The 27081-nt window shown below is 44.1% G+C and overlaps 1 protein-coding gene across 2 annotated transcripts; it reads left to right on the forward strand.

Annotated features, from left to right (window-relative positions):
• Positions 1 to 422: 422 nt before the first annotated feature.
• Positions 423 to 26981, forward strand: LOC110536900 (cyclin-I). Of its 2 annotated transcripts, none has more exons than XM_036936799.2 (8): positions 423 to 893; positions 1359 to 1524; positions 4655 to 4789; positions 12857 to 12931; positions 13296 to 13436; positions 17385 to 17621; positions 18285 to 18608; positions 26085 to 26981. In XM_036936799.2, the coding sequence occupies exons 2-8, from the start codon at positions 1402 to 1404 to the stop codon at positions 26250 to 26252; spliced, it is 1203 nt and encodes a 400-aa protein (XP_036792694.2). In that variant the 5' UTR covers positions 423 to 893; positions 1359 to 1401; the 3' UTR covers positions 26253 to 26981. The 2 variants fall into 2 exon arrangements, with proteins under 2 accessions (XP_036792694.2, XP_036792695.2); XM_036936800.2 differs by having other exon boundaries at positions 618 to 893; positions 18285 to 18637.
• The last annotated feature ends 100 nt before the right edge of the window (positions 26982 to 27081 follow it).

The following is a 27081-nucleotide window of genomic DNA, read 5'->3' on the forward strand; positions in this document are numbered from 1 at the left end:
TTTTTTTTCTGGTCCAACCAACTGTCTGCAGAATATTTGGGAATTTGTTCTTAACTGACTTGCCTAGTTAAATAACTGTTAAATACATTGATTCAGGGATGACTAGGGGAATTTATGATAATACTGTTATAGTCGGTATTACTGTTCCTGCACATCACACAAAACCCCAAGCACCGAGTTGGTTTTATAAAGCAAAATCAATCATTTAAAGAAAAGATGATTACATGCATTTATAGGGGTGAAGCATTGGCAGTAAATCATTTTCCAGGTTTATGATTACTGTCAAGAACAAGGTGTAAGTATGTGGTCTCTCTGTTTTATTTGAATTTATGTCCCCTATGCACAGTATTACAAATAGTGGTTTATTTATACAAATCTGTTTCATATTCAGACGTGGTTGGCAAAGGGTAAAGAAAACGTCTGAACCGTATTTACATAACATAATATTGTAGTAGGATTCATTCGCAATAGAAAATAGGCCCACCAAACATGGAATACAATTGAAAACAAATGTAATGTCATAGCTCAAATCCGTCGTGATAAAACCGAAACCAACCATTTGTAATTTTTAATTTACCATAATAACTAGCATTTATCCCAAATATTGGTACAATATTAATTTTCGGGACGAGCTACGTGACGCACGTACGCGGATCGATTTATCTCCCAAGAGTCTCCTACTCGGAAGTAGACATATCTGTCTATTCCGTACCATTTTCATATACATGTAATTTGGAAGACCCCCTCATTTATCCCAAAAATAAAACACAACATAAAATCGAAGATGGAATAATTTAAGACTCGATTTACCTCTCTTTTTTTGTTTTTACCTCAGTTTAATGGACCGGATGATTTCCAAGTCAAACTGTGATTCCCACAGCTTTGCAGGGGGGGTAAGCTAATGCTAGCTAGCATGAAGTAGAGCTTTATATAGTCATATCGATTTATAAATAGATTAAGTTATTTTGGATAATATGCGTTGTCTATTAATGAAAGGGTTTATTATTAGTTAACGTTTACCATCGGTTGGTGTTTGTTTCTGTTCTCGGTAGTTCGGTTGCTAGCTAGCTGTTCGATCAACTAACTGACTAACCATAACTCGGTAACGGTAATATTAGCCGGAATCGTCTCGATATGAGAGAATACCTCATCGCTGTTGTTACTATAGAAAAGAGTATCGCTAGTTGGGAAAATGAATGAGCGTTTTTGGTGGGGAACAGTGTCCGTTAAACCAGGTTACAGTAGTATTCATAAGGAAGTGTTTGTTTGGTATCACCTTAACTTGGGTGTAAACTACAATTCATAAACATGTTGTAAAATACAAGTCATCTTCTATGTGTTTTCTCTGGCACTTACAGGTAGCTGTATACAGTGGGGAGGGAGGCGTATCCAGGGGTCGCAATGAGGAAGTTTGCCGAACCCTTGGAAAGCCAGAGGCTGTCTTTTCTTCTGGAAAAGGCCGCCTCTAGGGAAGCCCAGATGTGGAAGGCGTACGTGCCCAAAAAGACGTATATCGGCGTTCAGGTGAATCCCACAACACAAAAACACTGTGCTGTTGTCCGTATGAAAGAGAATGCAGCAAGTCATGTTAAACTTTGTTTTGAGGTGGTATCTATCTTAGGTTATTTCCTTGGTACAGATATGTGTATCACCTAAGGTCACTGTTATGAGTAGGACTCATTTGCTTTCATTTGTGAGTGCAACGGGGCATTGACTAAAGGTTCCCATATGGTCTAGCGGTTAGGATTTCTGGTTTTCACCCAGGGGCCCTAGATTCAACTCCTGGTATGGGAACTCACATATTGGGCTCCCGAGTGGCGCAGCGGTCTAAGGCACTACATCTCAGTGCTAGAGGTGTCACTACAGACCCTGGTTCGATTCCAGGCTGTATCACAATGGGCCGTGATTGGTAGTCCTATAGGGCGGAGCACAATTGGCCCAGCGTCGTCCGGGTTAGGTTTTGGCCGGGGTAGGCCGTCATTGTAAATAATAATTTATTCTTAACTGACTTGCCTAGTTAAATAAAGGTTACATTTTAAAAATGAAGCACCTGCTGTGGCTAAGAGGTTCATGCTTTCACTTCCATCCTACTCATTAGTCCAATGAACAGTCCTGCCCTGATCATTGGCTAGCAACAGAAACCTGCTGAAAGTGTTAGCAAGTTAACAGGATTTTGAAAAGGATGCCTGCCTGACTGTTAATCTGAGGCTCTTTCCTGCTGACTCACTGCAGCACACTTCTATCTGATTTGCCTAAAAGTACACATGTACACAGTGTGGTCATCAACATGTTGCTAAGATAAGCTATTACTGCCAGTGTCACCAGAGCCTGATATTGAGCCTTATCCAACTGTAATGTATAAGGCTCTGACCTTCACCATCTTATCTCTACAAATGATCTGTGGAAATTAAAACATAACAGGAGTACACAGTAACAGACACATGTCCCAAAACAGAGTGCAGTAACAGATACATGTCCCAAAACAGAGTGCAGTAACAGACACATGTCCCAAAACGGATTGCAGTAACAGACACATGTCCCAAAACGGATTGCAGTAACAGACACATGTCCCAAAACGGATTGCAGTAAAACATACAACCTGTCCCAAAACGGATTGCAGTAACAGACACATGTCCCAAAACAGAGTGCAGTAACAGACACATGTCCCAAATCAGAGTGCAGTAACAGACACATGTCCCAAAACGGATTGCAGTAACAGACACATGTCCCAAAACAGAGTGCAGTAACAGACACATGTCCCAAAACAGAGTGCAGTAACAGACACATGTCCCAAAACGGATTGCAGTAAAACATACAACCTGTCCCAAAACGGATTGCAGTAAAACATACAACCTGTCCCAAAACGGATTGCAGTAAAACATACAACCTGTCCCAAAACGGATTGCAGTAAAACATACAGCCTGTCCCAAAACGGATTGCAGTAAAACATACAACCTGTCCCAAAACGGATTGCAGTAAAACATACAACCTGTCCCAAAACGGATTGCAGTAAAACATACAACCTGTCCCAAAACGGATTGCAGTAAAACATACAACCTGTCCCAAAACGGATTGCAGTAAAACATACAACCTGTCCCAAAACGGATTGCAGTAAAACATACAACCTGTCCCAAAACGGATTGCAGTAAAACATACAACCTGTCCCAAAACGGATTGCAGTAAAACATACAACCTGTCCCAAAACGGATTGCAGTAAAACATACAACCTGTCCCAAAACGGATTGCAGTAAAATATACAACCTGTCCCAAAACGGATTGCAGTAAAACATACAACCTGTCCCAAAACAAAGTGCAGTAAAAAAAAAATATCCTGTCCCAAAACGGAGTGCAATAACAGATACACCTTGTCCCAAAACGGAGTGCAATAACAGATACACCTTGTCCCAAAACGGAGTGCAGTAACAGACATTACCTGTCCCAAAACGGAGTGCAATAACAGATACACCTTGTCCCAAAACGGAGTGCAATAACAGATACACCTTGTCCCAAAACGGAGTGCAATAACAGATACACCTTGTCCCAAAACGGAGTGCAGTAACAGATACACCTTGTCCCAAAACGGAGTGCAGTAACAGATACACCTTGTCCCAAAACGGAGTGCAGTAACAGACATTACCTGTCCCAAAACGGAGTGCAATAACAGATACACCTTGTCCCAAAACGGAGTGCAATAACAGATACACCTTGTCCCAAAACGGAGTGCAGTAACAGATACACCTTGTCCCAAAACGGAGTGCGGTAACAGACATTACCTGTCCCAAAACGGAGTGCGGTAACAGACATTACCTGTCCCAAAATCGAGTGCAGTAACAGATACACCTTGTCCCAAAACGGAGTGCAGTAACAGACATAACCTGTCCCAAAATCGAGTGCAGTAGAAGGGGTAAACCAGTCAGTCAATTCAAGTCGAGACAATAACTTGGGTCCTAGTACATTGGTTGTTTTGCTCACTGAGTAATTTCACATTGAGCCAAGAGGCACTTTAACAAGGCAACATGATGGTGAGAAGTGTCTTTAGGGCAAGGCTAGAGTTCAGGTCACTGTAAAGCAATGTTTGAATGCATCCCAAATGGCATCCTATTCACTAGTGCACTTGAGCTCTGGTCAAAAGTAGTGCACTAAATAGGGAATAGTGTGTCATTCGGTACTTAGCCTATGTCTGAAGCTAAACGCTTCCAGTGGGTGCTGGTTAGACCAGTGTCAGGTTACAGGTATGCAGACGAGTTCAGAAAGTCCTTCTCTTTTATTAATTCACTGGTTTGGTTGATCTGTTTGCCTCAAGTCATTCTTTATCTTCAAGGGACAGCTTGACCTTTTACTTGAAATGTTGACTGTATTTTGTTTATTTTATAATTGACATTCAGGTTCTCTTTCAATAATTTATTTTTCTTCTGTACTTTAATCAAGTCTATGATTTGATTTTTGTTGTTTTGGTTGAGACTTTTGTTAGTGATTTTTTTAAAGTGAGTGGTTTTGATACTTTTTATATTGTAACCTAATTGGAACTTTTGAGTTTATTTTCCCTGAATGTGAGGGTCACTCACAGTTTACTGACGCTCATGCTATGTCTCCTCTGTAACTGACCTGTGACGTGTGCTGTCATTTTAACTGACCCCTCTGTGATTATCCCTAGGATACAGACATCTCCCCTGCCCAGCGTGATGAGGCTGTGTGCTGGCTCATTGACCTGCACAGTGACACCAAGCTCTATCCAGAGACCCTCTCCCTAACCATCAGTATTTTAGACAGGTTTTTAGGTGCTATAAAGGTAAGATGGCAACACAATGTTTAATCTTATCAGCAATAGATCTACATAGAATGTCAACAGCATCTTTAACCTTACCAGTTGTGAAGGCTAGGTTATATTTATTATCTTCACTGTGACTACTCTTGGACAAGATTTGACGCTTTTATGAGGTTAGCTCGATTAAAAAAAATAATAATGTAAATTCATCTGTAACTTATCAAACCTGATGTTGCAGGAAGTAACATACACTCTACAGTTCACTCAGGAAGTGTCAGTGTGATTTATTTAGGCCTGTTGACAAGTAGCTCTCCTGTCTCTTCCTGTATCTATCTATCCGATTAATCTTATTTCCCCTAGTATTAGCCTGGCTCCCTTATAAAAGAGCTAGGCTAGGCTTGGGTGGTATACGGTATACCAGGGTATTTGGAAATAGCCACAGGATGGTTTTTCCCAATGTCAATACCGTTGAAACTATTGATTTGAAGTTTTTCAATACATTTGAATATTTGTAGATACTTTTTTAAGTTAATACCTGCAGTCAACTTGTGCAATATGTTAGAAGGTAAAACAGATTGCAAATGTCATAATTTCACCTGTCACATTATTTTACATTATGAAGCTTACCGTAGTTCCCCAGGACAGTTGAGCCAGTCACTTGAGTTGGTGAGTCCAGCTGTGTATTGACAGGGGTCGTGTTTTATATTGTAAATGCATGTGTTTTTTATTCTCCTATAGAGTGATCAGGGGATGTGCAACTATAGTTTCCCTTCACATTTTACATTACATTTTTATTTTTTTTATTTTATTTTTTTCTCCGTTATTTTACCAGGTAAGTTGACTGAGAACACGTTCTCATTTACAGCAACGACCTGGGGAATAGTTACAGGGGAGAGGAGGGGGATGAATGAGCCAATTGTAAACTGGGGATTATTATTTGACCATACTGGTTTGAGGGCCAGATTGGGAATTTAGCCGGGACACCGGGGTTAACACCCCTACTCTTACGATAAGTGCCATGGGATCTTTAATGACCTCAGAGAGTCAGGACACCCGTTTAAAGTCACATCCGAAAAGATGGCACCCTACACAGGGCAGTGTCCCCAATCACTGCCCTGGGGCATTGGGATATTTTTTTTTAGACCAAAGGAAAGAGTGCCTCCTACTGGCCCTCCAACACCACTTCCAGCAGCATCACATAAAATACATTAACATTCAACAGAACATATCTTTGTTTTCATCACATGACAAGAGAACTGCAACGCAATTTGGCTGGCAGCCACACAAGTAAATTAGATTACAATGAAAAAGCAAGGTATTTTTTGCAAAAAATAATGCATGTTCATCATATTTCTAATGTTTATCATAGGAAATGTAGCTGGCTGCATTCTAATGTTTATCATAGGAAATGTAGCTGGCTGCATTCTAATGTTTATCATAGGAAATGTAGCTGGCTGCATTCTAATGTTTATCATAGGAAATGTAGCTGGCTGCATTCTAATGTTTATCATAGGAAATGTAGCTGGCTGCATTCTAATGTTTATCATAGGAAATGTAGCTGGCTGCATTCTAATGTTTATCATAGGAAATGTAGCTGGCTGCATTCTAATGTTTATCATAGGAAATGTAGCTGGCTGCATTCTAATGTTTATCATAGGAAATGTAGCTGGCTGCATTCTAATGTTTATCATAGGAAATGTAGCTGGCTGCATTCTAATGTTTATCATAGGAAATGTAGCTGGCTGCATTCTAATGTTTATCATAGGAAATGTAGCTGGCTGCATTCTAATGTTTATCATAGGAAATGTAGCTGGCTGCATTCTAATGTTTATCATAGGAAATGTAGCTGGCTGCATTCTAATGTTTTGCTTAAACTTAATCTTTACCAGAGAAAAGTAGGCGGGCTACACCGAGAAAAGTAGCTAGACATTAGTCAGAGTGCTGTCTGCTGATAGAATGATGGAGAACAGTAGCTCCACATCAGTCAGAGTGCTGTCTGCTGATAGAATGATGGAGAACAGTAGCTCCACATCAGTCAGAGTGCTGTCTGCTGATAGAATGCCCGTTCCTGAATTCTCATCCGAGTGGAGAAGTGCAACTGAAGCACAGCTGCTATAACAGCCTCCAGTCTTCTGGGAAGGCTTTCCACTAGATGCTGGAACATTGCTGCTATAACAGCCTCCAGTCTTCTGGGAAGGCTTTCCACTAGATGCTGGAACATTGCTGCTATAACAGCCTCCAGTCTTCTGGGAAGGCTTTCCACTAGATGCTGGAACATTGCTGCTATAACAGCCTCCAGTCTTCTGGGAAGGCTTTCCACTAGATGCTGGAACATTGCTGCTATAACAGCCTCCAGTCTTCTGGGAAGGCTTTCCACTAGATGTTGGAACATTGCTGCGGGGACTTGCTTCCATTCAGCCACAAGAGCATTAGTGAGGTCTGATGTTGGGCTATTAGGCCTGGCTTGCAGTCGGCATTCCAGTTCATCCCAAACACAGAATTCTGTGTTTACGCGAACCTAAGTTTTTAACTTGCTAGATATTTAAGTAGGTGGCTGAATTAATAACGGGGCATCGTATAGTGTTCGCTTTCTGCTGTGTTTGAGAAATCAAAGCTATTTAAATGAATTATCTGTACAGCTGCCACTACTATCTTGATTGTTTTTTTTTCTGCTCTCTGTTCTTGGTCCGTCTGCTCCTCCCCCATCTTCTCTGAGCTGAGCAGGCAGGCTTGTTGACCTAGTGACTCCAGACTGCACACAGACACAGCATGTACACATGCTGCTTCTGAGCCTGTACTGTTCTTCTTTCAGACAAGCATGCGTCAAAACTTTGTTCATTATGCACAATGTCCCTCGTTCACATTCGCTTGTAAATGTCCAAACTCACTAGAAATGACATTCAGTAGCTCCTATATATATATATATATATATATGAGCTACTGAATGTCATTTCTAGTGAGTTTGGACATTTACAAGCGAAAAACATACATACATATACCCCTTTATGAGCTGGATTTACCCGTCTTTGCATTTAGTTTATTTTTGTTTGCGCTCATTAGCATATTTTGCTAGTATCCCGCATGAAAAGTAGCTATTACTTGTGCTAATTTTGTTAGCATTCTGGTAAATAAACGCCACTGGGTTTTTGTGTGGTTTTGGCGCCCCCTTTTGTACTAAGGCGGTAATTCCCAAAATCCTGGAACGAGAGATGAACGGAATAGCCGAAACCACACAGAGAGACGCCGTCAAAGGCGTAAAAATGTGCAAGCGAGAGTAGAGGGCGTCAATTAACATGTGTAGCATATGCCACATTTAATTGTCAGTAGAATCCATATAAACAGTTGTATTTATGTTCAAATCAAATCAAACTTTGCGCCGAATACAAGTGTAGACTCACCCGTGAAATGTTTACTCACAAGCCCTTTAACCAACAGTACAGTTCAAGAAGAATAAAATATTTACCAAGTAGGCTAAAATAAAAAGTAACACAATAAGAATCACAATAACGTGGCTATATACAGTGCCTTGCGAAAGTATTCGGCCCCCTTGAACTTTGCGACCTTTTGCCACATTTCAGGCTTCAAACATAAAGATATAAATCTGTATTTTTTTTGTGAAGAATCAACAACAAGTGGGACACAATCATGAAGTGGAACGACATTTATTGGATATTTCAAACTTTTTTAACAAATCAAAAACTGAAAAATTGGGCGTGCAAAAAAAGTTCAAGGGGGCCGAATACTTTTGCAAGGCACTGTACAGGGGGCACTGGTACCGAGTCAGTGTGGAGGGGTACAGGCTAGTTGAGGTAATCAGTACATGTAGGTGGGGGCGAAGTGACTATGCATAGGTAACAAACAAAGAGCGAGCAGGGTACAAGAGGGGGGAGGGGGAGTCAATGTAACTTGTCCGGTGGCTATTTTTATGAACTGTTCAGCAGTCTAATGGGTTGGGGGTAGAAGCTGTTGAGGAGCCTTTTAGGTCCTAGACTCGGCGCTCCGGTACCGCTTGCCGTGCAGTAGCAGAGAAAACAGTCTATAACTACTGGGCCGTTTCCACTACCCTCTGTAGCGCCTTACAGTCAGATGCCGAGCAGTTTCCATACCAGGCGGTGATGCAACCGGTCAGGATGCTCTCGATGGTGCAGCTGTAGAACCTTTTGAAGATCTGAGGACCCACGCCAAATCTTTTCAGTCTCCTGAGGGGGAAAATGTTTCTCGTGCCCTCTTCACGACTATCTTGGTATGTTTGGACCATGATAGTTCGTTGGTGATGTGGACACCATGGAACTTGAAACTCTCGAACCCGCTCCACTTCAACCCCTTCGATGTTAATGGGGGCCTGTTCGGCCCGCCTTTTCCTGTAGTCCACGATCAGCTCCTTTGTCTTGATCACATTGAGGGAGAGGTTGTTGTCTTGGCACCACACTGTTGCCAATTGGCACCACCAGTTCTCTGACCTCCCTATAGACCCATCGTTGTCGGGGATCAGGCCTACCACTGTTGTGTCGTCAGCAAACTTAATGATGATGTTGATGTCGAGATTGGCCCCGCAGTCATGGGTAAACAGGGAATACAGGAGGGGACTAAGTACACACCCCTGAGGGGCCCCAGTGTTAAGGATCAGAGTGACAGACAACACGTTGCCTACTCTTACCACCTGGGGGCGGCCCGTCAGGAAGTCCAGGATCCAGTTGCAGAGAGAGGTGTTTAGTCCCAGAGTCCTTAGCTTAGTGATGAGCTTCGTGGGCACTATGGTGTTGAATTCTGAGCTGTAGTCAATAAACAGCATTCTCACATAGGTGTTCCTTTTGTCCAGGTGAGAAAGGGCAGTGTGGAGTGCGATTGCCTCTTCTGTGGATCTGTTGGGGCGGTATGCGAATTAGAGTGGGTCTAGGGTGTCCGGGAGGATGCTGTTGTTGTGAGTCATGACCAGCCTTTCAAAGCACTTCATGGCTACCGATGTGAGTGCCACGGGGCGGTAATCATTTAGGCAGGTTACCTTCACTTCCTTGGGCACATGGACTATGGTGGTCTGCTTGAAACATATAGGTATTACAGACTCGGTCAGGGAGAGCTTGAAAATGTAAGTGAAGATAGTTGACAGTTGGTCAGCGCATGCTTTGACTACACGTCCTGGCAATCCGTCTGGCCCAGCGCCTTTGTGAATGTTGACATGTTTAAAGGTTTTGTTCACATCGGCTACCGAGAGTGTTATCAGACAGTCATCCAGAACAGCTGGTGCTCTCAAGCGTGCTTCAGCGTTGCTTGCCTCGAAGCAAACATAAAAGGCATTTAGCTCGTCTGGTAGGCTTGTGTCACTGGGCCGCTCGGGTCTGGGTTTCCCTTTGTAGTCCGTAATAGTTTTCAAGCCCTGCCACATCCGACGAGCGTCAGAGCCGGTGTAGTAGGATTCAATTTTAATCCTGTATTGACGCTTTGCTTGTTTGATGGTTCATCTGAGGGCATAGCAGGATTTCTTATAAGCATCTGGATTAGTCTCCCGCTCCTTGAAAGCGCCAGCTCTAGCCTTTAGCTCGATGCGGATGTTGCCTGTAATCCATGGCTTATGGTTGGGATATGTCCGTGCAGTCACTGTGGGGACGACGTCATCAATGCACTTATTGATGAAGCCGATGACTGAGGTGGTTTACCAATAGATTTTAAACTAGATCTTTAGCTAGTCTACATAGGGAAGATCATAACAATTTCTCAAATTTATTTTCTACAAACGACCCACACCATTTATTTGCTCATTTTCGCAGCGTTGCTCTGAATAGACGCGAGAAAAATAGACTCTTTCTAATTTGATTTGCATTACGCTGTTGACGTTCGCGGCCCATTTTGTTCCGTATATTTTCCCTTACTTGGGCCAGCCCCCTAGTAATTCAAGTTCTGGCCAATGGGGTTCAGCGCCTCGCCATTTGAGTGAGTCAAAGACTAGTAGGCAATTTTCAAGGACCACTTTTGGCTAAAAGGTATACAAAAGTACCAGAGAATGTCTTTAACCTGGGCTGCCTTCCTCACAGAGTAGTAGTCCTGGAGAATGTCTTTAACCTTGGGCTGCCTTCCCCACAGAGTAGTAGTCCTGGAGAATGTCTTTAACCTGGGCTGCCTTCCTCACAGAATAGTAGTCCTGGAGAATGTCTTTAACCTGGGCTGCCTTCCTCACAGAGTAGTAGTCCTGGAGAACGTCTTTAACCTGGGCTGCCTTCATCACAGAGTAGTAGTCCTGGAGAATGTCTTTAACCTGGGCTGCCTTCATCACAGAGTAGTAGTCCTGGAGAATGTCTTTAACCTGGGCTGCCTTCCTCACAGAGTAGTAGTCCTGGAGAATGTCTTTAACCTGGGCTGCCTTCCTCACAGAGTAGTAGTCCTGGAGAATGTCTTTAACCTGGGCTGCCTTCCTCACAGAGTAGTAGTCCTGGAGAATGTCTTTAACCTGGGCTGCCTTCCTCACAGAGTAGTAGTCCTGGAGAATGTCTTTAACCTGGGCTGCCTTCCTTACAGAGTAGTAGTCCTGGAGAATGTCTTTAACCTGGGCTGCCTTCCTTACAGAGTAGTAGTCCTGGAGAATGTCTTTAACCTGGGCTGCCTTCCTCACAGGGTAGTAGTCCTGGAGAATGTCTTTAACCTGGGCTGCCTTCCTCACAGAGTAGTAGTCCTGGAGAATGTCTTTAACCTGGGCTGCCTTCCTCACAGAGTAGTAGTCCTGGAGAATGTCTTTAACCTGGGCTGCCTTCCTCACAGAGTAGTAGTCCTGGAGAACGTCTTTAACCTGGGCTGCCTTCCTCACAGAGTAGTAGTCCTGGAGAATGTCTTTAACCTGGGCTGCCTTCCTCACAGAGTAGTAGTCCTGGAGAATGTCTTTAACCTGGGCTGCCTTCCTCACAGAGTAGTAGTCCTGGAGAACGTCTTTAACCTGGGCTGCCTTCCTCACAGAGTAGTAGTCCTGGAGAATGTCTTTAACCTGGGCTGCCTTCCTCACAGAGTAGTAGTCCTGGAGAATGTCTTTAACCTGGGCTGCCTTCCTTACAGAGTAGTAGTCCTGGAGAATGTCTTTAACCTGGGCTGCCTTCGTCACAGAGTAGTAGTCCTGGAGAATGTCTTTAACCTGGGCTGCCTTCCTTACAGAGTAGTAGTCCTGGAGAATGTATTTAACCTGGGCTGCCTTCCTCAGAGTAGTAGTCCTGGAGAATGTCTTTAACCTGGGCTGCCTTCCTCACAGAGTAGTAGTCCTGGAGAATGTCTTTAACCTGGGCTGCCTTCCTTACAGAGTAGTAGTCCTGGAGAATGTCTTTAACCTGGGCTGCCTTCCTCACAGAGTAGTAGTCCTGGAGAATGTCTTTAACCTGGGCTGCCTTCCTCACAGAGTAGTAGTCCTGGAGAATGTCTTTAACCTGGGCTGCCTTCCTCACAGAGTAGTAGTCCTGGAGAATGTCTTTAACCTGGGCTGCCTTCCTTACAGAGTAGTAGTCCTGGAGAATGTCTTTAACCTGGGCTGCCTTCCTCACAGAGTAGTAGTCCTGGAGAATGTCTTTAACCTGGGCTGCCTTCCTTACAGAGTAGTAGTCCTGGAGAATGTCTTTAACCTTGGCTGCCTTCCTCACAGAGTAGTAGTCCTGGAGAATGTCTTTAACCTGGGCTGCCTTCCTCACAGAGTAGTAGTCCTGGAGAATGTCTTTAACCTGGGCTGCCTTCCTCACAGAGTAGTAGTCCTGGAGAATGTCTTTAACCTGGGCTGCCTTCCTTACAGAGTAGTAGTCCTGGAGAATGTCTTTAACCTGGGCTGCCTTCCTCACAGAGTAGTAGTCCTGGAGAATGTCTTTAACCTGGGCTGCCTTCCTTACAGAGTAGTAGTCCTGGAGAATGTCTTTAACCTGGGCTGCCTTCCTCACAGAGTAGTAGTCCTGGAGAATGTCTTTAACCTGGGCTGCCTTCCTTACAGAGTAGTAGTCCTGGAGAATGTCTTTAACCTGGGCTGCCTTCCTCACAGAGTAGGTAGAGCCCGGGGTGCTGAGTTTAGACACTGGGTACTAGTGACATCACTTAGTCCTCCTGACCCTGTCTCTCTCTCTCTCCTCTCCTCAGGCCCGTCCAAAGTACCTCCGCTGCATCGCCATCGCCTGTTACTTCCTGGCTGCCAAAACCAGCGAGGAAGACGAGGTGATTACATCCTAGCCTCACACCACCAGTCCTTCCTTCATGTGCTTCACTAATTCACATTATTTGTTTCTTTCTATTCAGCTTTGTTATCCAAACATTTGGCAATATGATTTGCAGCTGTATTAAAAACAAACTATTTTATGAACGTCCCAACGAAAGGTTATTTTCCAAATGCTGAAAATGTTGCTCACTGTGAAGGTTAGCTCCAGTAGTTGTAATGCTAGATGAAGTCCTAGGGAACTACACACCAAGTTGGCAGAAAGTGGGTTGAACCCAACTAACCAGAAGTCCTCTTTGTCTTTCTTTTTATTTTTTTTTCTGTCTCTCTCTCTCCGTCTCGCTCTCTGTCTGTGTGTGCGCGCAGCGTGTGCCGTTGCTGCGTGACTTGGCCAGCAGCAGCAGGTGTGGCTGCTCCCCATCAGAGATACTGAGAATGGAGAGGATCATTCTGGATAAACTCAACTGGGACCTGCACGCTGCAACACCGCTGGAATTTCTACACATTGTGAGTGTATTGTATTCTGTCACCACATTCATACTTCTGTCCTAGCCGGAACCACCGCTAGAACCACTAGCTAGCTTGCAGTGGAGGATCTGGCTCAGTCCTGCCCAGGACTGGATCCACCAGAATACTCCCCTGTTTTTTTTGAGTGAAAGGTAATAGGCTTGGGCGGTATACCGTATAGCGGGAGTATTTTGAAATACCGAAGGTATGATTTTTAATTACTGGGCCCCTCTAAAGTTTTGGAGGTGTGTGCTACACCACTGAACTATTTTAAGATATGGCAAATGAATGACAGCCAGCCTGGGGCTCCAGCTATACATTTGGTTTGTGGCTAGCTTGCAAGAACAAGCTTCCTAGTTACAGCAACCTCTCCATAGCTCAGGCTGATTTACCCACCTGCTTCAAGATGTCAGTTATCATCCCCGCATCCAAGAAAGGGAAAGTAACTGAACTGAATGACTACCAACCAGAAGCACTGTCTTCTGTCATCGTGAAGTGCTTCGAGAGGCTAGTCAAAGACCATCACCACCACCTCCCTCCACGACACACTCCACCCTCTCCCAACTCGCCCACCGCCCCGACAGATCCATGGACAAGGCTATTGTACTGCACACTGTCTACAGCTCAGCCTTTTGACATTCTAGTCATTTAGCAGACGTTCTTATCCAGAGAGACTTACAGTTCGTGCATTAGCTGGGTGAGACCACCACATCACAGGCATAGGAAGTACATTTTTCCTCAAAGTAGCTATTAGTAGAGTTAGAGCTAGAAGGGGGGGGGGGGGGGGTCAAGTGCTGGTTTTATGTATTTATTTATTTATTGTATATATATATATTACACACAGTACCAGTCAAAAGTTTGGACACACCTACTAATTCAAGGGTTTTTCTTTATTTTTTTTACTATTTTCTACATTGTAGAATGAAATAACACGTGGAATCATGTAGTAACCAACAAAAAAAAGTGTTAAACATCAAAATATATTTTATATCTGAGATTCTTCACAGTAGCCACTCTTGTGTCTTTGGCTATGCTGCATTAAGTGATATTGACATGCTCTTCTCTAAAATCCTTTCTCTGTAATTAATATTACCTGATTGAGCTAATCATGTAAATGTAATTAACTAGAAAGTCAGGGCACCACGAAATAATATTTATAGAGCAGTTATCTTCCGAATAAACTCTTAAAGACGTAGTAATATTTTACCTTAATAGCAGTCAATATTAATCGTCACTTTATTTCAGTCTCATCTGAAAATTGTAAATTCTTCTTCGCGAACCCTGGCTAACAAGTTGAATCAGCAATACAACATTGGGTTTAATTATTTATTTACTAAATACCTAACTAATCACACAGAATTACATATACACGGAATGAGTCATACCTTGATTACAAATTACGTCATAAAGGAAAACGTCCCTAGCGGACGGAACAGATATGACAGCTGGTTACACAAAGAACGGGGGTTGGGTTTGAGTGAAAGAGCGGGAAGACTGAAGAACAAAGGGAGAAGCAATGTCTCTATCGGGCCGTAGGCAACTACTCTATCGTAAATACAGAATCTTATGCATTCTAAATTACCGCCCATTTGGAAAAGGAAAATGCAATAAATATTTACTCAGAGCTGCGCTTCAATAGGTTGGTGGTAGATGGAAGGCCGTGTTGCCCAACTGAGTCCTTTGAAGAGTGTCTCTGGTGGTGAACGGGAAACGTTGTAGTGTCGTTGTTGTGTGGTAGACAGGATACTCTGTCCGTCCTTTCCTTGCCCACGTTTACAGCTGCTGTTGCTAACTCAACGGCTAGGATGTCTCATTTCTTTAGTGAGTAAGAGTTCAAAGTTTATACCAATCACAACCAAAGCTCACGCTGAGGTGGTTTAGTTCTGTAGTTGACATGTTAGTCCTTTTCAACGTATGGACCGTTGTCCTATCATTCTCGGAACAGGAGGTTACATTTTTGTCAAGGGCTTATATAGTGGCGGGAGAAGGGTGTGTTTCATAGTTTATAGCCCATGTCTCTTCACAGGGGCGTGCCACTGATTGAGCAGAGCCCTAACCTTATGAAAACCCAAATCTCTCATTTGGAAGCTAAAATTACATTGAATCTTTTCACCAATAATTTTATATTTAAACATTTGAATTGCACAACAATCCCATGTGAATCTGATAACTATAATGTGTAGACTTTCTCAGATACAGGTCGTCCTGTCGTCCTGTCATCAGTCATAATGTCTCAGACGACAACCGAACAGAAATCATATCCATTAAGTACCAATGCATATTTTCAACTGGTTCTATTACCGAAATATGGTTCCTTTCCCTCCACTTATTTGATGTTCCCAGACTCTCTGTTTAACAAAGGCTATTCAAGAGTCCCTCTGTAGAGTCAACAGAGAGGGAAGTGAGAAAGGTATTTATGGGAGGGGGTCATAAACCTTACCCACAGGCCAACGTCACGACACCACCCTTTGCCTTGATGACAGCTTTGCACACTCTTGGCATTCTCTCAACCAGCTTCACCTGGAATGCTTTTCCAACGCTCTTGAAGGAGTTGGAATATGCTGAGCACTTGTTGGCTGCTTTTCCTTCACTCTGCGGTCCAACTCATCCCAAACCATCTCAATTGGGTTGAGGTTGAGCGATTGTGGAGGCCAGGTCATCTGATGCAGCACTTCATCACTCGTTCTTGGTCAAATTGCCCTTACACAGCCTGGAGAGTCCCACTAAGCGCAAACCATAGGGGATGGCGTATCACTGCAGAATGCTTTGGTAGCCATGCTGGTTAAGTGTGCCTTGAATTCTAAATAAATCATTGACAGTGTCACCAGCAAAGCACCCCTGCACCATCACCCCCATGTTTTTCATGGTGGGAACCACACATGTGGAGATCATCCGTTCACCTACTCTGTGTCTCACAAAGACACAACGGTCGGAACCAAAAATCTCAAATTTGGACTCGTATGACCAAAGGACAGATTTCCACCTGCTCGTGTTTCTTGGCCCAAGCAAGTCTCTTCATCTTATTGGTGTCCTTTAGTAGTGGTTTCTTTGCAGCAATTCGACCATGAAGGCCTGATTCACAGTCTCCTCTGAACAGATGTGTCTGTTACTTGAATTCTTCACGACGGTGAAGAAGACACATGTTATGGTGCTATTTCTCTAGTTTTTTTTATTACCATTTTCATTATTTTATTTCACTTAGTTCTGCATGGTGGAGCTCGAAGCCTAAGCTTTTCACTGTACATTGCAATCACACCTGCAACCCTGTGAATGTGACTTTCATTTTCAATGACGGCCTAGGAACAGTGGATAGGAGGCCTAGGAGACCTTCCGGTTACTAGTCCAACGCTCTAACCACCCGCCCCATGTGACTAAACACTCTGAATCTGACAATCGATCCCCTCCTGGATCAAGATTCTAGCACCCCTTGTGTTCACTGCCGGTAACACCGTATACCCTGGTATGGTACAGGAACGGTATGAAGGTTTGAAAATCTGGATTCCGCCCCCAACCCTAGTAGGTAATCACTTTAAAACATAAAATAGTCCTGTTCTTCCACCAACACATTCATACTCCTGTCCTAGCCAGAGCCTCCATTAGAGGCTTGAAGTTAAGAGTGGATGATCTGGCTCAGTCCTACCCGTGACTGTATCCACCAGAATACTGCCCTGTTTATGAGCTATAGGTTACCACTTTATAACAGAACATAGAACAACGCAGTTTTGTGTTATTCAGCTAAATTCCATCCAACTGTAACTACCACTCTTTGTCTATAATCTGCTGTTGTCCCTCAGTTACCTCGAGGGCATACATTTTAGTGTGTTTATTATGTATATGCGATACCTGTGGGGTTCACCTGTGGGGTTCACCTGTGGGGTTCAGAGGTTGTGAATCCATAACCTTGGTGTTGCTAGCACCACTCTCTTACACACTGTTGTTCCCCTTCAGTTCCATGCCATGGTGCTGTCTTGCAAGTCCCGGTTCGTGGTGGGTCTGGTGGGGTGTAACCCGGCGCAGCACCTGTCCGTGTTGACCCAGCAGCTGCACTACTGCCTGGCCGACAGCGCCCTGCTACAGCCCCTCTCCCGGGGATCCATGCTGGCGCTGGCCCTCATCACCCTGGAGCTGGAGAATATCTGCCCTGACGGGCTGGCTCTCACTGTCCTCTTGCTCAGGAAAGCACAGGTACTAAACTCTCACTATCCTCCTGCTCAGAAAAACACATTTAGGCCTGTTGGCATGTTTGGATAGGGGCCGGTTAGACAGTAAGGGCTTCTGCCTAAAGCGCACACATTTATCAATGTTGACGTGGATTCTAGTCTGACCTACTGCCTATTTGACACTCAACCTCCCATGTCTCTTTCTCTCACCGTCTGTTCAATCCCACTCAACCTCCCATGTCTCTTTCTCTCACCGTCCGTCCCACTCAACCTCCCATGTCTCTTTCTCTCACCGTCCGTCCCACTCAACCTCCCATGTCTCTTTCTCTCACCGTCTGTTCAATCCCACTCAACCTCCCATGTCTCTTTCTCTCACCGTCCGTCCCACTCAACCTCCCATGTCTCTTTCTCTCACCGTCCGTCCCACTCAACCTCCCATGTCTCTTTCTCTCACCGTCTGTTCAATGAAATCATAACAAATACAGGGAGAAAAAATATGGATGTTTACATAATATGGATGTTGTCCCTCCCACGTATCGAATCCATGTTGTTTTTTTTTAAGTCACTGGTATTATCAGGATGCCCCTGGGAACCATTGCTGTCCATTGGTTTCATAATATAGTCTACCTGCATTTTTACGCACAATAACATAATTATAATCAAGACTCTCATTTTACTCCCCCTCTAGATCGATAGTTCTCAACTCATCCGCTGTCAAGCGCTGGTTTCACGTCGCCTGTCCACACAGGAGGTTTCCCTGCCTCCCAACACTGTCTACATCTACCAGCCCCTGCACCACATCCACAGTCTGGCCCCAGACCCCTGCGACGGGGAAGGAGAGTCCAGCACCAGGCTCCACTCCCCAGTCACAGACCCAGACCCCAGGGATCGAAGCCTCTCCAGGGTCTCCACCACCACCACCACCACCCTGCTCCAGGTCCACGGTCCGCCCATGCCCCGCCACCAACCCCACCAAGTCCACCTGCGCTGCAAGCTCTCATCCAAGCGCAAGGTGAGAGCTTGGCTACTCCATCAACCGGAGTAAAGTATTTTTACCACCTACCTACTTATCCTACTATTGCTATTTTACCTGCCTTGATTCTAAATGCATGTTGTTCTTATGGTATGACGAGAATGGCTGCCGGGGGGAATGGCTGCCGGGGGGAATGGCTGCCGGGGGGAATGGCTGCCGTTTTTACGGGCTCCTGAACAATGGGGTTATTTTTTGTGTAATATTTTTAGAAGACCTAAGATTAAGAATTGTTGCCTTGCATAAAGCTGGTAAGGGGTTACAAAAGTTTCTCTAAAAGCCTTGATGTTCATCCTTGATGTTCATCAGTAAGACCAATTGCTTGTAAATGGAGAAAGTTCAGCACTGTTGCTATCGGTTTTACCTCATTTCTACCAGCACGTCACCTCTGCAACGAGAGGGATAAAACTCTAGAGACATATTTACTCCACTCAGAGACGCAGACAAAGATCTCCCCTGCCCTCCATTTGGCTAATCGGACTTTAATTATATTCTCCTGATTCCCGCTTACAAGCAAAAACTCAAACAGGATGTACCAGTGACGCGCTCAATACACAAGTGGTCGGATGAAGCGGATGCTAAGCTACAGGACCGTTTCGCTAGCACAGACTGGAATATGTTCCGGGATTCATCCGACGGCATTAAGGAGTATACCACATCGGTCACCGGCTTCATCAATAAGTGCATTGACGACTTTTTCCCCACAGTGACCGTATGCACATACCCCAACCAGAAGCCATGGATTGTAGGCAACATCCACACTGAGCTAAAGGCTAGAGCTGCTACTTTCAAGGAGCAGGACAATTTTCTAACTTTAAATACTCAGTCACCGGATTCATAAAAAAATGCATAGATGACGTGTTATCAACTTTTATTAGTCAACTACACGTGGTTAGCAGATGTTATTGGTCGCGTGGCTAGCAGATGTTATTGGTCGCGTGGCTAGCAGATGTTATTGGTCACGTGGCTAGCAGATGTTATTGGTCGCGTGGTTAGCAGATGTTATTGGTCACGTGGCTAGCAGATGTTATTGGTCACGTGGCTAGCAGATGTTATTGGTCACGTGGCTAGCAGATGTTATTGGTCACGTGGCTAGCAATGTTATTGGTCGCGTGGCTAGCAGATGTTATTGGTCGCGTGGCTAGCAGATGTTATTGGTCGCGTGGCTAGCAGATGTTATTGGTCGCGTGGCTAGCAGATGTTATTGGTCGCGTGGCTAGCAGATGTTATTGGTCGCGTGGCTAGCAGATGTTATTGGTCGCGTGGCTAGCAGATGTTATTGGTCGCGTGGCTAGCAGATGTTATTGGTCGCGTGGCTAGCAGATGTTATTGGTCGCGTGGCTAGCAGATGTTATTGGTCGCGTGGCTAGCAGATGTTATTGGTCGCGTGGCTAGCAGATGTTATTGGTCGCGTGGCTAGCAGATGTTATTGGTCGCGTGGCTAGCAGATGTTATTGGTCGCGTGGCTAGCAGATGTTATTGGTCGCGTGGCTAGCAGATGTTATTGGTCGCTGCCTTGGAGGACAATTGAAAGAGAGAGATGCTGCTGATAAACAGGGTGACCTGGAAAAATAGTTTGGTTAAACAGTACAAATATGACTAAGGCAGATTTGATTTAAGATGGCTAAACACAAGTATAGGGACAGAGTGGAGGAGCAATTCAGCGGGTTGTACACAAGGCGTATGTGGCAGGGGCTCCTAACGATCACGGATGACAAAAATAAAGCCTGCCACATCGCGGTCACCAACGCCACCCTACCGGATGAGCTAAATACCCTTTTCTTAAGTTTTGAGCACAATGACCCTGAGCTGCCGAGGAGAGCACCCGATGACAACGTGGGCTACATACTGACAGTCTCCACTGAGGACGTATGTACAGTGGCAAGAAAAAGTAAGTGAACCCTTTGGAATTACCTGGATTTCTGCATAAATTAGTCATAAAATGTGATCTGTTCTTCATCTGTCACAACAATAGACAAACACGGTGCGCTTAAACTAATAACACACAAAGTATTGTATTTTTCTTGTCTATATTGAATACATAATTTAAACATTCACAGTGCAGGTTGAAAAAAGTATGTGAACCCCTAGACTAATGACTTCTCCAAAAGCTAATTAGAGTCCGCTAACCTGGAGTACAATCATTGAGACGAGATTGGAGATGTTGGTTAGAAAAACACTCACAAAATGTGAGTGCTATTCACAAGAAGCATTGCTTGACGTGAACCATGCCTTGAACAAAATAGATCTCAGAAGACCTAAGATTAAGAATTGTTGACTTGCATAAAGCTGGTAAGGGCTACAAAAGTATCTCTAAAATCCTTGATGTTCATCAGTCCACGGTAAGACAAATTGCCTATGATTGGAGAAAGTTCAGCACTGTTGCTACTCTCTCTAGGACTGGCTGTCCTGCAAGGATAACTGCAAGAGCACAGAGAAGAATGCTCAATGAGGTTATGAAGAATCCTAGAGTGTCAGCTAAAGACATACAGAAATCTCTGGAACATACTAACATCTCTGTTGACGAGTCTACGATACGTAAAACACTAAACAAGAATGGTGTTCATGAGGACACCACGGAAGAAGCCACTGCAGTCCAAAAAAAACTTTACTGCACGTCTGAAGTTTGCAAAAGTGCACCTGCGTGTTCCACAGCGCTACTGGCAAAATATTCTGTGGACAGATGAAACTACAGTTGAGTTGCTTGGAAGGAAGGAACACACAACACTATGTGTGGAGAAAAGAAGACCCAGCACACCAACATCATTCCAACTGTAAACTATGGTGGAGGGAGCATCATGGTTTGCCTGGGTGGGTGCCTCAGGGCCTGGACAGCTTGCTATCATCGACGGAAAAAGGAATTCACAAGTTTATCAAGACATTTTGTAGGAGAATGTAAGGATATCTGTCCGCCAATTGAAGCTTAACAGCAGTTGGGTGATGCAACAGGACAACGACCCAAAAGACAGAAGTAAATCAACAACAGAATGGCTTGAACAGAAGAAAATATGCCTTCTGGAGTGGCCCAGTCAGTCTTGACCTCAACCCGATTGCGACGCTGTGGCATGACCTTGAGGTTCACACCAGACATCCCAAGAATATTGCTGAACTGAAACAGTTTTGTAAAGAGGAATGGTCCAAAATTCCTCCTGACAGTTGTGCAGGTCTGATTCCCGACTACAGAAACACGTTTGGCTGAGGTTATTGCTGCCAAAGGAGGATCGACCGGTTATTAAATCCAAGGGTTCACATACTTTTTCCCACCATGCACTGTGAATGTTTACACGGTGTGTTCAATAAAGACATGAAAACGTATAATTGTTTGTGTGTTATTAGTTTAAGCAGACTGTGTTTCTCTATTGTTGTGACTTTTATGAACACATTTCATGACCAAATTATGCAGAAATCCAGGTATTTCCAAAGGGTTCACATACCTTTTTTTTTCTTGCCACTGTAAGTCATTAAAACCTGTTAACCCTTGCAAGGCTGCTGGCCCTGATGGCATCCCTAATCGTCCCTAGCTGGCTGTTGTGTTCTGACATTTTCAACCTCTCTCTAGCTCAGACTGCTGGCCCTGATGGCATCCCCTAATCGTCCCCAGCTGGCTGCTATACCCACCTGCTTCAAGATGTCAATTATCATCCTTGTGTGCCCAAGAAAGGGAAAGGAACTGAATGACTACCAACCAGAAGCACTCCCTTCTGTCATCATGAAGTTCTTCGAGAGGCTAGTCAAAGACCATATCACCTCCACCCTCTCCAATTCGCCTCCCAACCTGACACATATGATTGTGTCGTCCATAAGGAATGTGAGGATGCTGTTCATCGACTACAGCTTTCCCTTCAATACCATAGTGCCTTATTAGCTCATTACAAAGCTCACAGCCCTTGGTCTGAAGTCCTCCCTATGCAACTGGGTCCTGGACGCCCCCTAGGTGCCGAAGGTAGACAACATTACCTCCTCGACACTGATTCTCAACACGGGGGCCTCACAATGGTGCATCTTCCTGTATACCCAAGACTGAGTGGCCTCACACAGCTCCGCCTCCGTCATGAAGTTGGCCGACGACATAACAGTAGTAGGCCTGATTTTACCAACAACGACGAGACGGTCTACAGAGAGGAGGTAGGCACTCTGACGGCGTGGTGCTCTCCCTCAATGATAGCGAAACAAAGGAGCTGATTGCGGACTTCAGGAGGAACCAGGCTGGACACGCCCCCATCCTCATCAACAGGGCCGCCGTGGAGACCTTCAATAACTTTAAATACCTCTCGGTGTTTTACATCTCAGAGAAGCTGGACAGTTATGTATGTTGTTCTATTTCACCATTGTCATTTATTTTATTTTACTTCTTCCTGCATGGTGGAGCTTGAAGCCAAAGATTTTCACTGTACCCTGCCATCACACCTGCAACCCTGTACATGTGACTATTAAACACTCTGAATCGTTACGTTTGCTGACGACACGACGGCGGTAGGCCTAATCACCGACGACGATGAGACAACCTATAGAGAGGAGGTGTGAGATCTGGCAGTGTGGTGCCATGACGACAACCTCTTCCTCAACGTGGGCAAGACCAAGGAGGTTATTGTGAAGTACAGGAAACACGCTCCCATCCACATCGACTGGGCTATAGTGGAGAGGGTCGAGAGCTTCAAGTTCCTCTGTGTTCACATCACTAAAGATCTCTCATGGTCTACACACACCCACACAGTTGTGAAGAGGGCACCACAACGCCTCTTCCCCCTCAAGAGGCTGAAAATGGGATGGGTCCTCAGATCCTAAAAGTTCCACAACTGCACCGTTGAGAGCATCTTGACTGGCTGCATCACCGCTTGGTACGGCAACTGCTCAGCATCCAACTGAAATGTGCTACAGAGGCCCAGGACATCACTGGGGACCAACTTCCTGCCATCCATGACCGCTATACCAGGCGGTGTCAAGAGGAAAGCCCTAAAAATCCCAAGTCAGACCGTTCTCTCTGCTACCGCACGGCAAGCAGTACCGGAGCTCCAAGTCTGGGTCCAAAAGCCTCCTTAACAGCTTCTACCCCCAAGACATAAGACTGTTCCCTCTGCTAACGCACAGCAAGCAGTACCGGAGCTCCAAGTCTGGGACCAAAAGGCTCCTTAACAGCTTCTACCCCCAAGACATAAGACTGTTCCCTCTGCTAACGCACAGCAAGCAGTACCGGAGCTCCAAGTCTGGGTCCAAAAGGCTCCTTAACAGCTTCTACCCCCAAGACCATAAGACTGCTGAACAGTTAATCTAATGGCCGCCCAGGCTATTTACATTGACTCCCTTTATTTATTTATTTATTTATTTATTCATCTGGTTTGTTTTGAAAAGTCTCTAATGACACTGACTAGACTCCTAGATCTCTATATAGATATCTATATATATCTCACACACGCATATTGACATCACACACACTTTCACTCATCACACACGCTGCTGCTACTCTGTTTATTAGATATCCTTTTACCCCTACCTAACTACCTGGTACCCCTGCCTATTGACTGACTCCTTGTATATAACCATGTTACTACGTGGTACCTCTGCATATTGACTCTGTACTGGTACTCCCTGTATATATCCATGTTACTACCTGGTACCCCATGTATATAACCATGTTACTACCTGGTACCTCTGCACATTAACTCAGTACTGGTACCCCCTGTATATAGCCATGTTACTACCTGGTACGTCCTGTATATATCCATGTTACTACCTGGTACTTCCTGTACATATCCATGTTACTACCTGGTACTCCCTGTATATATCCATGTTACTACCTGGTACTCCCTGTATATATCCATGTTACCACATGGTACTTCCTGTATATAGCCATGTTACTACCTGGTACTTCCTGTATATAGCCATGTTACTACCTGGTACTTCCTGTATATAGCCATGTTACTACCTGGTACTTCCTGTATATAGCCATGTTACTACCTGGTACTTCCTGTATATAGCCATGTTACTACCTGGTACTTCCTGTATATAGCCATGTTACTACCGGGTACCTCTGCACATTGACTCAGTACTGGTACTTCCTGTATATATCCATGTTACTACCTGGTACCTCTGCACATTGACTCAGTACTGGTACTTCCTGTATATATCCATGTTCCTACCTGGTACTTCCTGTATATATCCATGTTACTACCTGGTACCTCTGCACATTGACTCAGTACTGGTACTTCCTGTATATATTCATGTTCCTACCTGGTACTTCCTGTATATATCCATGTTACTACCTGGTACCTCTGCACATTGACTCAGTACTGGTACTTCCTGTATATATTCATGTTACTACCTGGTACTTCCTGTATATATCCATGTTACTACCGGGTACCTCTGCACATTGACTCAGTACTGGTACTTCCTGTATATATCCATGTTACTACCTGGTACCTCTGCACATTAACTCGGTACTGGTACCCCCTGTATATAGCCATGTTACTACCTGGTACTTCCTGTATATATCCATGTTACTACCTGGTACCTCTGCACATTGACTCAGTACTGGTACTTCCTGTATATATTCATGTTACTACCTGGTACTTCCTGTATATATCCATGTTACTACCGGGTACCTCTGCACATTGACTCAGTACTGGTACTTCCTGTATATATCCATGTTACTACCTGGTACCTCTGCACATTAACTCGGTACTGGTACCCCCTGTATATAGCCATGTTACTACCTGGTACTTCCTGTATATATCCATGTTACTACCTGGTACCTCTGCACATTGACTCAGTACTGGTACTTCCTGTATATATTCATGTTACTACCTGGTACTTCCTGTATATATCCATGTTACTACCGGGTACCTCTGCACATTGACTCAGTACTGGTACTTCCTGTATATATCCATGTTACTACCTGGTACCTCTGCACATTAACTCGGTACTGGTACCCCCTGTATATAGCCATGTTACTACCTGGTACTTCCTGTATATATCCATGTTACTACCTGGTACCTGCACATTAACTCGGTACTGGTACCCCCTGTATATAGCCATGTTACTACCTGGTACTTCCTGTATATATCCATGTTACTACCTGGTACCTCTGCACATTAACTCGGTACTGGTACTCCACGTTATTGTTTTTTATTGTCGTCCTTTTATTTTTTTTGTGTGCAAATATTTGTCTTTAACTCTCAGTTGTTGGGAAGGGGCTCGTAAGCATTTCACTGTAAAGTCTACACCTGTTGTATTTCAGTCACGTGACTAATATAATTTGATTGAGCTATTGATATTTGATGCAAACTGAACTCCTGCCTTCTGGCTGCCAGAGGCCAATAAAACCACGTGAAAGTGTGTCCAGTAACGTTTTGATTTGTATTGAGTTATTTTTCGAAGTAGCGTTTGAGAATGCCAATAAAAAGCGCTATACAAATTTTAAATGTTATTAATGGTATTATTGTTAAAATCATTATTTTTCAGGTCGAGGAAATGGAGGTCGACGAATTCTACGACGGGATCAAGCGGCTCTACAGCGACGAGAGCGGGGGCCCTCCGGAGGGGCCTCTAGGAGGGTGCAGTGGCCTGCTAGTCAGGCAGGAGGGCAACAATTCCCCCTTGCCCCCTCTCCAACCCGTCAGTGTCACATAGAGAAGAGAAAGAAACCAAGGCCTTCTCGTCATCTGATCTGCAAGAAAAGGCATCCCAGTGTACCAGCAGGCATTAGCCCACCATACCAGGCACGAAAGGGGGGAAAAAAAGCTGCTATTTCATAACTATTTGTTGAATATAAAATGATTAAAAAACAAAACAATATTGATATAAATCTCATCTTTCTCCCAGTGATTCTGTGTGTAAGAGATTTTCCTTGACTAATTTAAGGTCATGCCATTTTATTTCTGTCGTTGAACCTCTTCTGTAAGTTACATATACTTGTTTTTCTTTCCTTCCTTTCCTCAGCATGTTGCTTTAATCCTTCACAAAACGTGTCACTTCAAAGTTTGATTTGAATGTAAATGTGTTTATAGTAGATGACTGTGTTAACCTGCCAAAGTAGGAAACAAGTGATTTTTGTGTGAAGTACTGAATGATTTGTTTATAATCCTGTTACTGATGAAAGAGCATTCATTTTACTCAGTGGAGCAATACAGGTGTTTTGGTTTTTACCCAGTGTGTGTATTGTTTTAAGATGAACAGCTTTCGTTACAAGAGGGATGAAGAGGATTCCACCATAATACCTTGTCTTCACTGTTCAGAAATGACATGTTTTGTATTTATTGCAACAACAAAAGCAGTTGTCTTTTTTTGTGGGGTGCGCTGGTCAACTGCCTATGCTCTGCTGGTACACCTTGTCACCAATAAAGAAAAACGTTTTAACAATCTCATGCAATTTTTTTACTCGATATAAAAGTTTTCTTCAGCATTTTACAGAACATTTACAATGTACATTAACTTAACACGATGGAAGGGTGACTACCTT

The sequence above is a fragment of the Oncorhynchus mykiss genome, chromosome 12 (genome assembly GCF_057628025.1).
Source record: "Oncorhynchus mykiss isolate SJ-2025 chromosome 12, ASM5762802v1, whole genome shotgun sequence".
Classification (NCBI taxonomy): domain Eukaryota; kingdom Metazoa; phylum Chordata; class Actinopteri; order Salmoniformes; family Salmonidae; genus Oncorhynchus; species Oncorhynchus mykiss.